General features: G+C 39.6%; 1 protein-coding gene across 4 annotated transcripts in view; it reads right to left on the reverse strand.

Annotated features, from left to right (window-relative positions):
* The window catches only part of LPAR3 (lysophosphatidic acid receptor 3), a 71,749-nt gene that overhangs the window by 36,717 nt on the left and 20,105 nt on the right, over positions 1-14,927 (reverse strand). For 3 of the 4 annotated variants that reach the window (XM_016146057.2, XM_016146056.2, XM_016146058.2), the window contains exons 2-3: positions 11,074-11,274; positions 9,643-10,399 (exon numbers count right to left, since the gene is read on the reverse strand). In XM_016146057.2, coding sequence (XP_016001543.1) covers positions 9,643-10,378 — 736 coding nt within the window. In that variant the 5' untranslated portion in view covers positions 10,379-10,399; positions 11,074-11,274. The remainder of the gene's footprint in view (positions 1-9,642; positions 10,400-11,073; positions 11,275-14,927) is intronic. The other variant, XM_016146059.2, reaches the window with a different exon arrangement.

Raw genomic sequence — 14,927 nt, forward strand, 5'->3', positions numbered from 1 at the left:
ATTTTTTTGTAAGTTTCCTATTTCCTCAGATAAGCCTATAAAAAGGGTTCCTTATAAGCTGTACAGAGGAAAAGCCACAGAGACCAAATCTGCCTCTGGGTAATCTGTCCTGCACATGAGCCAACCACTGACTCATAAACCTTGGTCGTCTCCTAACAACCATAAAACATTAGATCAAGTACAGATTCATAATGTCTTCAGGGTAGAGGCCATGTCTTACGGTTAGTATGCTTACAGTTAGTATGTCTAAAACCTTGTAGATACTCAATAAATGTTTATGATGAATAAGTATAAAAAGCAGAAATCTCTTCTTGTTCTGAAAACATAAAGAATAAAACATGCCCACTGTTGGGCAGTAAACTCTATGACTCGATGGAAACAAACCCTTGTCATATATCACTGTCACTCAAGCATCCAAGGACAGGTATTATTTACCAAGGCAAGAAGGGAGATCCACTAGAAGAAGCAGGAACTAGGAAGAACAGGAGTTTGGCCGTAATATCAGCAGTGACTTACAAGGTGAACCTGGACAAATCTCTCAATAGATATTGGTTCTTCAAGGTAAAAGGATCATCTCGCATTCTGCAAAGCTATAATAATCTAGTAGGGAGGGAAAGTGGGTCACTGGCCTGGAAGGGCAGCTCGCCTGTAGTGTACCCCAGCCAGTACCACGCATTCGCCTGCCCTTCACCCCAGCTTCTATGTTGATCCCTAGGTTTGTGACAGTCTATGATTCCAGCAAACAGCCTTTATTCTCTATTCCCACCCAACCTGTTTGCTTTAGCTACATACCAAATGCAGTAGTTCCTAGCCAAAAATTTAAAAGTACAATGTTAACACAAATTTGATAAAATTCCACACATGGGTCGGCACGCACCATCTTATTCCAGGTGTTAGCCAGGAAGTGTGACAGGTAATAATCACATTCACCTACGGCAGAAGTCAAGGCCCTAGGAAAGGCCATTACTGAGTTCTGGAACTCTAAACCTCCCAGGAGGTTGGGTGCTGCTGGAGGGTTGGATGTAGCTGGGTAATGGAACTTCTCTGCTAAGTGAAATAAGCCCAAGAAAGACAATAATGTATGCTATTACTTATATGTAGAGTCTAAAAGAAAAAAAAAAAGCCAATTTCAAAGAAACAAAATAAAATGATGGTTGTCAGGGGAGGGGGAAGGAAAATGGGAAGATGTAGGTCAAGGGTACGATTTTTAGTTATAAGTTCTGAGTATCTAATGTATGATATGAAGACCACAGCTAATAATGAGGCATCGCCCACAAGAAAGTCACTGATAGTATGTTTTAAGTGTTCTCACCACACACACACACACACACACACACACACACACACACTAACCATGTGATGTGATGGATATGTTAATTATCTTGATCAAATTACCACATTGTACACTTTCAACATATACAATTACATTCGTCAATTACTTCTCAATAACATTGGTGGAAGGAAGAGGTAGAGTTTGAGAAGTGTTTCTGTACTTTGAACTCAGGAAACATTCAATAATTGTTTGTTCCAGCTGAAGAGGAAGGTTTCAGGTTTCTACAAAAAAGAAAAGCAAGGGAAAAAGTTCTGAAGCAGGGAGTGTGATACGGGAGTGAAAGAAGCTGAGTGGATTGAGATGAACAGCACTGAAGGGATATACATGGAAGAAACAGAAGAAGGAAGACAGAGCAGTGATTACACAGGAAATAAGGACGATGGTTTGCAAAAAAAAAAAAAAATGACTTTTGAACTGACTGTGAAGGGAGACATCTGCAACAGCAAAGGAGGGGAAAAAAAGATACAAACTTGAGAAAACAAAGGGCTACATACAGCATAAACAAAAGGGTAGGGACGGAATTCCTAAAAATGTGGTGGAAGGTGTCAAGAAACGGAGACAATTTGAAAAGGTGGAGTGGAGCGGCATGAAACAATGTTTTGTTTTAATTTGAAGATTTTTTCTTTCTAACATCAGACATCGAGGTTTGCTCGATCACCACCGTGCCTCTCACAGTGGAGGGGTCTGTCAAACAGTATTGTTGGGACAGCAACTGGGAGGCAATTATAGTTTTGCACTCCATCATTTTCAATCATTTAGTTTGCCCTGGAATAAATGCCTCTCTCCCCAAAGGCCCCCCTTGCAATGTCCTGAAGCACACAGGAAAAGTGTCTGCACAAAGGTCCTCTGTTGATTAGCTGTTTCAAGACAAAAGTACGAACATCCCTGGACTCAATGTACTACGTATTCGTCCCTGGGCGGCTTGACTCTGAAAAGAATTAGCCATTCTGATAGTGACCGTACAGCAACAAGAGAGCTCTTGCATGCCAATGATCTGGTCAGTTCACTCAGCATTTCTTAGGGCAAAGCTTTAACTTTTTTAAAAACAGATATTTGATTATGAAGGCATGCAAGGTAGCAAACACTGAAAGGAAGCTACTGTGATACAGAAGCCACTAAAAGGCCACAGCAGCTCAAAACAAATGTTTCGGAATTCCCAGGATTCTGGTTAGCTTCTCTGGACTCTTGGTTTCTGTGTGTGTGTGTGTGTGTGTGTGTGTGTGTCCCTTTTTTTAAAAAATGGAGCAAGGACATTTCATTGATGAAGCCCCTTACCAGGAAAAGTATTAAAAGGCCTTGATTTTGGTCCTAATTCTTTTCAGACAAAGAGCAAATTTCCCAATCCTAGTAGAGGTAATAATAGTATAATAATAGTAGGTATCCAGGTAGGATTCACTAGCAAGAATGGGGACAGTGTCTTTGAGGACTGTTTTACAGATCTACACACAAGATGTTGGTGCTGTATTACGGGATTCTTATTAAATTAGCACTTAATGTAAAGATCACCTGTCAGAGATGGGAATCATTAACAGAATTTCGCTCAGGCTGGGGGGTTGGTTTACAGAAACCAGCAGTGCAAGCACAGAGCTTTTCATTTCTTTTTTGACCACGTCTTCAGATTGGCTGGGGTCCCCAGGAATTGAGCTGGTGCCATTTGCCAACTGTCAGACAGCCTCTGCATAGCACACTCAGTTAGCTTCCTCCTGGCTATTTGTCCACATTATAAAACCTGCCATCAGTAGGCCTCCAGTCTCTATCTCTACAATACCTGTGACATTACTGGGGAAGAATAGGTCCTCTGCTTAAATACAAGACAAGCTCTTAAGAGTCAAATTAAGATCTAACAAGAGTAGCTTACTCTCCTTAGTACTTAGTACTTACTATGTCAGCTGTTTAGTACTTACTTTGTACCAAGCACTATGCTAGGTACTATACGAACATTATCCCACTGTACCCTCAAAACCTTACCATGCCGAAGGGACTGATATTATCTCCAGCTTACAGATTGGGAAACTAAATCACAGAAAGGTCAGGTAAGTTGCTCAGGGTCACACGACTTAGAAGCAGCAAAGCTAGGATATAAATATGGTTCCTTTCCTGTTCCAAAGCCCCTATTCATTCCATTTACTTTAACGAACATAAAGTTTGAAGAGTGTAGAGCTGCTGTTCCCTGGGAGATATTGTCATAACTGTTGCTATTGAGCTGCAAAATCTTTCAAATCAATCAAGAGTTAGCTAAACACTGAGAGATCAAGTGACTTTACAGAAATAAATCTAAACAGAAATCAAGAGAGATATAGGATATAAACATCATTATTTGGGTTGATACTGTTCTGGCCCCATCACTTACTAGAGGCTGCAAACTAACCTTGAAAAGTGGAGTCCTAGAGCCAGTCTGCTTGGACTCCAATCTCAGCTCTCCTTCTAATCATGGGCAAGACACTAAACCCCTCTGGGCCTGTTTCCTCAACTAATAATAACAGAACCACAGAGTTGTCATGAAGATTAAACGAAATAAAATATTCTCAGGACTATATATAACACAATGACTAGTAACTCATTATTTTCACCAGTATGGCTCTATGGGCAAGACGTTTAAGGCTACCTGAGTTTCCTCATCTATAAAACAGATCTGCAGAGAGATATTAGGGTTAATTAAAATAAAATCCTAAAAGCATGTAACACGCAGACCTCCTCACGGTAGGCACTCAAAAATATTCATCTGTTTTCTTCTTTTCAAGATAGCACTATCACTTATTTACCCTTCTGAGACCTCAGTCTTCCATATTATAAAATTCCCCAGCCACTGGAATCCTACAGGCATGTCACAACCAGAGCCTGCCAAAGGCCCGGCTGCATATGAGGAAACTTGTAGTTCCAGCTTTTGAAAAGCCCCTTAACTTCCCAAAACCTTAATTTCCTCATTTATTCATTCTATTGTAATCTTGACAAGTGAGTTCCAGGCAGCACTTTACACATTAGATATGCAGAGAGAGATAAGGTACAACATCTGACTTCAAAGAGCACACGTTCTATTTCAAAATAGAAGCAGGTAAACAATTAGGTACGTTGGCTGAAGCATGGACAAGATAGAGGTGGCCCAAAGAAGGTAGTAATCATATTTATCTAGGTAGGGCAAGGAAAAAAAGATTCAGAGACAATAGGCCCTTGATTTGAGTCTTCCAAGATGAAAGGGAGTTTCCCAGGCTGAACCAGAGGAAGGGTATTCCAGCAAGTGCAAAGGCTTAAGAATGCAAAACGAGGAACTGTAAATAATTAATTATAACTGAGTACAGAATGGATCTAGGGGAGTGGCAGGAGAATAGAATAATATCTTTCCCACTTACCTTGAAGGATATCCATGTGACCGAATGAGAACAATGTATTAAAACAATGAAAAAGACATAGTGTTGCAGAAACTTCACGAATGATTATTAGTAGTACTCTAGCAAGGCTCATGATAGGACTTAATTTTCACCCATTTCCTAGCATGAGAACTCCAGGTATTGTTTCCTCTCTTACCACCACCTTGCCTCCTACCTCTCTCCCCTGAGAGAAGGCGAGGAGGAGTTAGCATTGATCTAAGAAGAGAAGTGGGAGGAAGAAAAACATTCAGCTCTTTGTTTCAATTACAACTCTTTTCGAAGTCCCTTAACTGTAATGTTTCTCATGTTTTAAAAGAGTTCAGTTCTTATTAGCCAAAAAAAGAAACCTTGACCCTAAGACTATGGCTTGTCAAACGTTCTTGATCATAAATAACCCTTAATAAAAAAATACATTTTATACCACAATCCAATACACACACATGCGTTATGAAACAATACTTAAAACAAGCTTATACCTATCATATGCAATGCACTCAGATACTTGCTCTTGTATTTTGGTATTTTAAAAAGTGTTAAGTTACAATCTCCTAATTGATTTCATTACTTGCTAGTAAGTCACAACCTGCAGTCTAAAAACATCCTAAGAAACAGAAAGGTTCACAGAAAATTTCAAAATTACAGCTCACAAATCCCTTCACATTTCTTTTCTTTTGCATTTTAAGACATTGCAAAACAGATGGAAGTCCAGCCCGTTTCCTGGGAAACAAAATATCCCTGTGTGCACAGTTGACATGGTGTGTTGTCTCACAATAAATTAAAGGTTTCTATGTGGGGTTTCTTATGTGCTTGGTTGCTGCAGTGGACTGACTAGGCATGTTGACAAGTCGAATTTCAAAATACAGGACTTTCTCTTAAGCAGGGCATTGGTGCCCTGTAGAAAATAAGATCATATGTCTCCAAAGTCTTTTCAACAAGAATATTCAACAAGCAACTTCCATCAGGTAGAGGGCCCACCACACATCATAACCCAGAAGTGAGCGAGCATTCTGCCTCGGGGCTGCTGAAATGGGAACACGGTGACTAGATGCCTTTCCAATCATGCGCAGATTTAAAATTTACACCACTATCATCACTACCACCACCTCCCTCAACAAGGAAAGAATCTGCTCTCCATCAAGCTGCATATGCTTTTATGTTCAACTGAAATCTTAAAGCTGGAAAGAAACACAAGGGACATCTGGTCTACCTCGCTGCTTCCAAAGAGGATAGCCAGCTAAATGTTTCCAGGACAGAGCTAAACTATTTCCCTGTGGACCACAACACACATCTGTGCCCCCCGGGGCCTTCCTTGTGGTATGGCAAAAGCTTTAGATGTTTCTAACATTGTACTTTTGATTATACTACTTCTCCTACTTGGAATGTTTTTCCCTCCTGCCCATCCATACGGACCCCACCCATCCTTCCCAATCATGTTCCAAGCTTTCTAAGAAGCCTACCCCAAATGCTATAGCCCCTGTCCATCCCTTCTTCTCTCTCTGAACTGAGAAAAGCTAACTGAATTTATGCAACTTTTTACCTCTTAGATGCTGTTTAACAGATAGTTAATATATATTTATTTATTGGCTAACGTTATAAGGTGTGTTTATAAGAAACTTAAAGTTTAAATTAACCTTTCCTACAACATACTTATCATGGAGTAAATAGAAAGCTTTAGCATTTTATCATGAAGATATTTAAATCAGATAATTATTATAGAAATAAATATTAAACTATTTGTTTCCATATACTCAGAACCAGTGACAACAATGATGGCAGATGTCAGAACTGTTGATTTTTCTAATATTCTATCATATGGGAGACACTTGTCTTAAGCAACTGAATTTTTGCACGCCTCAGAGCAACTGAGGGGCTTCCTCCCTAAGAGGATACTATGGTAGACCCTCTCATAGAGACCCTGAGCATTGACACACAATCCACAGAACTCTGTGTTGGCTTTGGTTACTTTTTATAATAGGACCATTGAATTTTATAACCTTGAAAGGACTTAAAGATTATCTGTCACCACAGATGAGGAACTTTAACCAAGAAAAGATGAGCTAATGTGCCTCAGATCACCCTTACAGAAAATGACAAAGTTGGGGCTAAAACCCAAACCTTCTGTTATCCAAAGATCAGGAGCTGGAAGTCTAGAAACCTCATCCCACCTCACTCTTCAGTTTCATTTCCCTTGTGCCCGAACTTCCCGTCTTCTGCCAGATCCCTCTGTCTCACCACTGAGGCACTTCCCCAAGTCCTCAACGCCAAACTGTCTCCCTGTCATTAACCAATTCCCCATTGTTGTTCCATCTCAATGCCACGACTTCTCCTATCAGACTTGGCAACTTCACTATTTTTTTCCAGTTTTTCCCTTATCCAATGCCACACTTGCCAAAACCACACAGCTCCTTTACTTGAAACCGAAGCTCATGACTATGACAATCTCATATAGAGTCCTATTCTCTCCACCTAGGATTACAGAAACCTTTTCTATCTCATATTGTATATGATATACAATATGCTAAAAGAAAAAGAAGTTTTCTCTTTAGTTGGGCAGATAATTTCTCAAGACAATCAGCCAAGCAAATGATTATGTTTGCAAGTTAAGCAGGGAAAGCAGCAGAGTTCATTGACACTACCAATAAATATCAAACTTTACGCTTTACCGAAAATATCCTCTTGGGCTTGAGAGTGGAAAAATTGATTAGTGTGACTCCTCCCTGTCTTATCCTTAGCTATATTCTTGTCAAGGCTCTCAATGAAGAATGAGGTAATCAAGGAGGAAGACAGGACAAAGAGGACACCAGTAAAAAGTCCAAACAAATCAAAACTAGCTCCAGAGTATGGTTTTAAACATACAGACCCCAAAGGCCCATGGGTCAGTCTTGGCTGTACCAGGAACAGCTGAGTGACTCTGGGCATACTTCTTAAACTGCCTGCTCAGTTTCTTCATCTGGCAGATAGGGTAATAGTGGTAGTACCTACCTCACAGGGCTGCCGTGACAACTAAATAAGTGAATACATATAAGATTCTTAAGACAATGCTTGACATAAATACTCATTACCCAAAATAAATCCTGAGTTTGAAATGGTTTTAACAATCACGCTGTGAGTCTGCTGACCTCCAAATCTTATTAGCAGTTTCAGAATCCGGCAGCAATTTGCTTTCCCTACTACACTGCATACACCCTGTACCTTCCAGTAAGAACTGTTTTCCAAGAATTCATTTCATAATTCCTCCTATCAACTGGGACTTGATAGAAATATACCCCTGGATCTCTCAATAACAATCCCCACTGCCTCAGCCACCACACATGGTGAAGAAAGGCCTCCACCATAGAGGACAAAGCCTGTGAAAACACAAAGCTCTTGTCTGCCCACTCATAACAAATTCTACCTGTAACCCAGGACTGAGGCTGGGGGACAACGAGCCACTTATCACAGAGGAAACGAAACGAAGGGAAAATTCTTCACCCCGAACATGCCTTCTTAGGGCTCCCAGTACAAAGCGAACTCCGGAGAGCTCTTCCAGCTCTGCCCTACTGCTTCTCCTCCCTTTCTTTCTTCATTTTATTCTGATCAGGCTCTTGGCTACACTAAATTTGCTCTTCTCAAGGTCATCAAAAAACTACCACTCTGCTAAACCCAGGAAGCTCACCTGACTCCATCTCTCAGGAGGTCACCGCTGCTGACACTCAGTTTCCTTCAACGGCTCCCCTCTCTTGGCTTCTAGGCCACCAAGTTTCTGGGGTTCCTATGAGTTGTTACTCCCTGCATTCCTTACCTCCTCACACTGGCATGCCCCAAGGCTCATTCCTTGGTTCTCTTTTCTCTTCCATGGCATGCTCACTCAGTACTGTGGTCTAAAATACCCCAATGACTCTCAATTATACATCTCCAACCTGGACCTAAACCCTGAACTGATTCATACATCCAACTGCCTACCCAGGAACTCCACTGGGATGTCTAATAGGATCCTAACCTTAGCTTGTCCAAAACCAAACTCCTGACCTTCCCGCCAAATCTCCTCCTCTTCTGTCTTCCCCATCTTGGTAAATGACACCCCCCATTTTCCCCTCCTCCTCTCACCTTCCTTCATGCCTTACCAGTCAACAAATCCTATCAACTCTACCTTTAAGAAATATCCAGAATCTGACCACACCTCATCACTTCCAAACTGCCCTCTGGTCCCTACCACTCACTACCTTCTCTCCTGAGTGTTGAAATGCCCTTGTAAGCAAGTCTCTCGTTTTTACTCTTGCCCTACTATAGTATTTTCTCAAAACAGCAGCCAGAGAGATGCCATTAAAACAGAAGTCAAATCATGTCATTCTCTTATTCAAAACCTTAAATGACTTCTCATCTCACTTGGAAAAACCAAAGTCCTCAGGATAACTGCACAGCCCTGCATAATCCGAGTCACCCCATCCTGCTCCCTCAGCTCTGACCTCATCGCCTCGTACTCTCCCCTTGCTCACTCTCCTCCAACCACACTGGCCTCCATCTGTTCAGGGTGCCTGTGCTTGCTGTATCTCCTGTCTGGGACACCCTCCCTTAGCATTCACAAGCTTCGTGCCCTAACCACCTTCACACCCATACTCAAAAGTCATCTAGATGAAGCTGTCCCTCACAGCCCTTTTTAAAATCACAACCTGTACTGCTTAGCACTCTCTATCTCCCTTCTCTGCTTTATTTTTTACAATAAGTCTACCTCTTATTTTATAAATTTTATAATAAAATTTATCATAAAATTATTTTGTTTATCCCCCATCAAAATACTCATTTTATCTTTCCCTAGTAGAGTACAAGCTCCAGGCAAGTGGGGATTTATGTCTGTTCATGTTCCCTGCTGCACTCCTACTACCTAGGAAGTGCCTTGTGTACAGTAGGTGCTCAGGAAATATTTGCTACATGAATGGGAATAATGGCTCACTTGGTTCCTCTTACCTAAGACAGTCATCACCGTCTTCATTAGCTTCATGGGTGTCCTCCGGCGGCTGATGGACCCACTCGTGTGTGGGGACAAGACGTTGGTTTTCCTCTTGACATACATGTAGATTCGTAGGTACACCACAACCATGATGAAGAAAGCCACAAGATTGGACATGGCCCAGAAAATGAGGTAACTCCTACTATAAATGGGGGCCAGGGAAGAGCAGGCAGAGAGGTCACAGAGGCAATTCCAGCCCAGTGTGGGGACCGCCCCCATAAAGATGGCGATGGCCCAGATGAACAAAATGAGCAGTGTCACTCTCTTTTTGGTCAGGTTGCTGTGGACCCGCATCCTCATGATTGACATGTGCCTCTCCACGGCAATAACCAGCAAATTAGTCAGGGAGGCAGTCAAGCTCGTGTCCAGAAGCCCCTGACGGAGAAACCAGCGGTGGACAGTCAAAGTTTTTGAAACAGGGCCCGTGTTAAACATCAGGAATACATAGGCAATTCCAGCGAAGAAATCTGCAGCAGCTAGGTTAGCCAACAGGTAGTAGAAGGGAAAATGAAATTTTCTGTTTTTGATTACTGCTGCGATGACCAGAGAATTAGAAAAAAAAATAAACACGCAGAAAAATGTTCCAACACATAAAACGATCACAAGCTTCGTTCCTGTCCAGTCATCAGCAGTGTCAGTATTGCTCCTATTATAAAAAAAGTCCATCTGCTTGTCATAGTGACACTCATTCATTGTGGAGAAGAAATGAACATCCTAGGAAGAAAGTTAAAGAAGAAAACAAATATCACTCTTTGCAAAATCAATCACTAAGCCAATTGCCACTACTAAGCTTCTTGTCTGGACAGCTCCTGTTCATCCTTCAGATCTCATCAAATGTCCCTTATTTTAAAGGATCCTAGCCCCTGACCTCCCATCACAGTATTTATCTCACATCAGTAATTGCCTCGCTGTTTCCCAGGCAAGGCATAAGCTCAGCAAGTGAGAGTATGTGTCTATGTCGTTCACCATTCCAACCCCAGGGCCCATCTGCCTTGGCTGTCTTATGACAGGTATTTGCTGAATGCTGGCCGAATGAATGAATGAATGAATGATCATGGAGGCGGCAACAGGTCCAATGTTCTGAGCCCTGCAGTATCCACTCTGCATGAATGCTTTTTCCTGGTGGCTTCCAGCTTATTTCTTATTTATGGGTTCTGCTCATTAATCAGAGGCAGATTGGTAACACCAGGAACATTCTTGCCAAGATAACGGGTACTGAGTTTCTTTTCACATGACCAAATGACTTCCTCAAGAAATCGATTTTCCACCACTCTGATTGCATTCCTGATCTTCCGTTTGCCATCTTTTGGTTTCAAGCTACAATGATGACACTCACTATTAAGCATGTGGTATAGGGCTGGAGACTGGCCTCAATATTCCTTCCTTACCTGTGCATTCTCTTCTTCCGTACTCTCCTAATCCAAATTGTACCAATGTGAATTTGTTTACTGGATTCCCCAACTCAATTACTTCAGGTCAGTTTCTTTCCCTGGGCTCTCTTCAACGCAGCAGGTGCATGAAGGGTAGGCCTCCACAGCCAAAACTGAGATCTGGAGTTCGGGCAGATGTCCAAGGATATGAGAACACACCTGCCAAGTGAAGGCAAGTCCTCAGGACACATGTCTGAAAGTAGGCCCCAAATAGGGGTATCGAGCAGATAGGGAAGACACTAATCTCAGAATAAGATCTCTTGGACCCCAAAAATGAGGGATTGTGGCCAGGAGGGACTGGGCAGGGGCTCTGTGCTTGGTGAGAAGATCAGGTGTTCTACCTCACGGGGTTTTGGCCACAACCACAAAAGGTCCAATCAAAAGAGACTGGGCTTGAAGCCAAGAAATCTTGCTTCTGAGGAGAATAATCAGGGGCTTCCTCACAAGGCTACAATTATCTGCTGAAGAACCAGAGACCTAGTAGGTCCAGGCACTGAGCAGTCCTCTGGTGGAAATGAAGTGGCTCTAACAGTTAACACTTAAAAGGATCTCCTCCCCCCGCCCCCTCAAAAGGATCTACCCCTTTTAAGGTTCTTACAATTCGGCAATCCAATACCATATCCAGAATCAGGATAAGCAGATCAGATATCAATTTGAAGTAGTATGAAATAGAAATATATTTTAGGTCTTTTTAATTTATATTTTAATGGTATAATGGTATTTTTAAATGAATTAGGCACATACCTCACTGACACAGCAAATAGAAGGTAAGAATATCACTTTATATGCTTAAAATAAACAAACTGGGAGTGGTCTCAAGAGACAAATGGTTCTAGTGCCTTTCGATTACAAGAAAGGGGACTCAATTTTAATAATGACAAAACAAAAATTACTCTTTCACAGACATTCACCAATATTTAATTGCCAATATCAGATAATATCATAAAATAGGCCAATATATCTACACTATATTATAATTTTTTCAAATTAAAAATATAGATATATATGATCATTTTAATAGTGTTATAATATTCCAATATATGAATATAACACTTTACTAACTAATCCCTAAATACTGGACATTTATGTTGCTTCCAATATTTTGCTTCTTTAAACAAGGCTATATTCTTTTGCATTGATTTTTACATACTTGGCCAATTATTTCCTTAAGATTAATCCAAAGATTTCAAATTGATGAAGTAAAATATGTAAATTTATTTTAAAATTTCTGATACGTAGTGCCAAACTGCCCTTGAGACAGATTGTATTTCTAATCCTACTAGCAGCATATGAGAGTTGAATAGAAAATACGAATCTAGTGAAATTCGATTTAAATATCGAAGAGAAAATTCAGCTTACAATAATGTTGAAAGTATATAGAAATTCAATACTAACAATTCAAAAATCTATTGAGAAATTTTAATGATGCAATTGTGTCTTTTCGCTAATGAAAAATAGTGTATTTTATTTTGCTATATGCTCTAGATAGCTAAGAAAAACACAATTCCAATTTAAAATTATACTATCCTTGATTAGTGTTAATGTTGATACTCATCAGCAGTATAAGCGTTAACATGTCAGAAAGATTTGGAATTATAATACTATTAAAAAACTTTAATTTTCCTGACTTCCTTTTGAAGTGTTCTTAACATTTTAGTTTTGGTTCATAAATTTTGTTGAATTTATATCATACCCTAAAACCTCAATGATTTTTACTTCAAAATCTTCAAATTCAAATCCCCACCCCCATCAAAACCAAATGGCACATTTTTAGACATATTTTAACAAAAATTGTCCTAAGGCTGAGAAGTAGTTTTATCTTACAAAGTTGAGGAACCACAGAAAAACCATAATTAATCAGAACATCCATCAAGCACTTCCACCTACCTCTATCTCAAATTCTACTGAAATAGACAATAAGAGCAAAACAAAAAAATAGTTTATGTAGGGCATTGGTGAAAAAGCATTCACAGATTAAAATATTATGCAGCCATTGAAAATCACATCTTCCATTAAATTGTAGTAATATGAGAAAAAGCATATGTCATTATTTTAATTACAAATTATATATATGTATACATTTACATATTACACATACATACACACATAAATAAGTGTGTGTATATCATGTCTATTTGTAAAAGATACAGAAAAGAAAGATCTAAAAATCTCGAAGTATAATTGTGGGTCACTTTTTTAAATTCCTGTTCTATTCTATGATCCACATTTTCTGTAATAAACAAATAGAGTTTTAAATGCTAGTTTAAAAATTCTGTCTTAGCACACATTCTACTAATGTATTCTACCTGTCTTTGATAACAACAGTCTGAAAAATCAAAATTAATGTTCAAAGGAACAGCCTCAAGGGTTCGCTGATCCTCATTATTATTATTCTTACCAGCAAAGTGCACTTCGGAGTTTTCCAGAGATAATGAAAATAAAATGGTTTTCTACTTAAGACTCCACGTAACCATAAAACATTATATGCTGACAACTAACCGAATCAGGCCATCATTTTCCCCAGCTCTCCTGTAGAACATTTCCCAGTGTGATCTCCCCAGAGCTCCAAAAATTACCAACTGGAAGTTTTGTGAATTAGTACTTTTGGTTTTTTTTTCCTTTGCCATATGCTGCCAAACTTGTTGACAGTCCCCAATATATATTAACTACAGACTACCCTATTTTCTTAGCTGAAAATTATCAAAAACTTTGGCAGGCTTATAACAAACGATCAATTAATCATCTCCTGACCTCTCTCAACCCTTAAAATAAATTCTGTGATCCTAACCTTAAACATTCCCTTCACAGAGATAGCTTATGTGACTAATTCGAAGTAACCCCACACACTTGAAACTATAAAACTCTAGAAGAAAACATAGACAGCAAACTCTTTAACATTGCTCTTAGCAATATCTTTTTGGCTATGTCTCCTAGGGCGAGAGCAACAAAAGAAAAAATAAACAAATGCAACGACATCCAACTAAAAAAGGTTTTGTACAGTGAAGCAAGCTATCAATAAAATAAAAAGAAACCCTACAAAATGAGAGGAGATATTTGCATATGATATATCCAATAAGGGGCTAATATCCAAAATATATAAAGAACTCATACAACTTAATACCATAAACAAACAAACAATCCTATTCAAAAATGGGCAGAGGAACTGAATAAACAGTTCTCCAAAGAGGATATACAGATACCAACAGACATATGAAAAGATGCTCAACATCACTAATTATCAGGGAAATGCAAATTAAAACCACAATGAGATATCCCCTCACACCTGTCAGAATGGCTGCTATCAATAAATCAAAAATAAAAAGTGCTGGTGAGGATGTAGAGAAAAGGGAACCCTCATGCACTCGTGCTAGGGTTATAAATTTGTGCAGCCACTATGGAAAACACTACGGAGATCCCTCAAAAAAATTAAAAAGTGAGCTGCCATACAACCCAGCAACTCCACTTCTGGGTGTTTATCCAAAGGAGACAAAAACACTAATTCAAAATGACAAATGCATCCCTATTTTCATTGCAACATTGCTAGTAATCGCCAAGATATAGAAGCAACCTAGATGTCCCACAATAGATGAATGAATAAGGAAGCTGTGTTATATGTACAATGAAATACCATTCAGCAATGGAAAGAAAACAAAATCTTACCATTTGTGAAGATACAGACGGATACAGTGCTAAGCGGAGTAAGACAGAAATAACAAATACCATATGATTTCACTTATATGTGGAATCTAAAACGAACAAAACAAATGAATGAACAAAACAAAATAGAAACAGACCCACAGGTAATAGAGAAC

Source organism: Rousettus aegyptiacus, unplaced genomic scaffold, assembly GCF_014176215.1.
Source record: "Rousettus aegyptiacus isolate mRouAeg1 unplaced genomic scaffold, mRouAeg1.p scaffold_m13_p_1, whole genome shotgun sequence".
In the NCBI taxonomy this organism is placed as follows: Eukaryota; Metazoa; Chordata; class Mammalia; order Chiroptera; family Pteropodidae; genus Rousettus; species Rousettus aegyptiacus.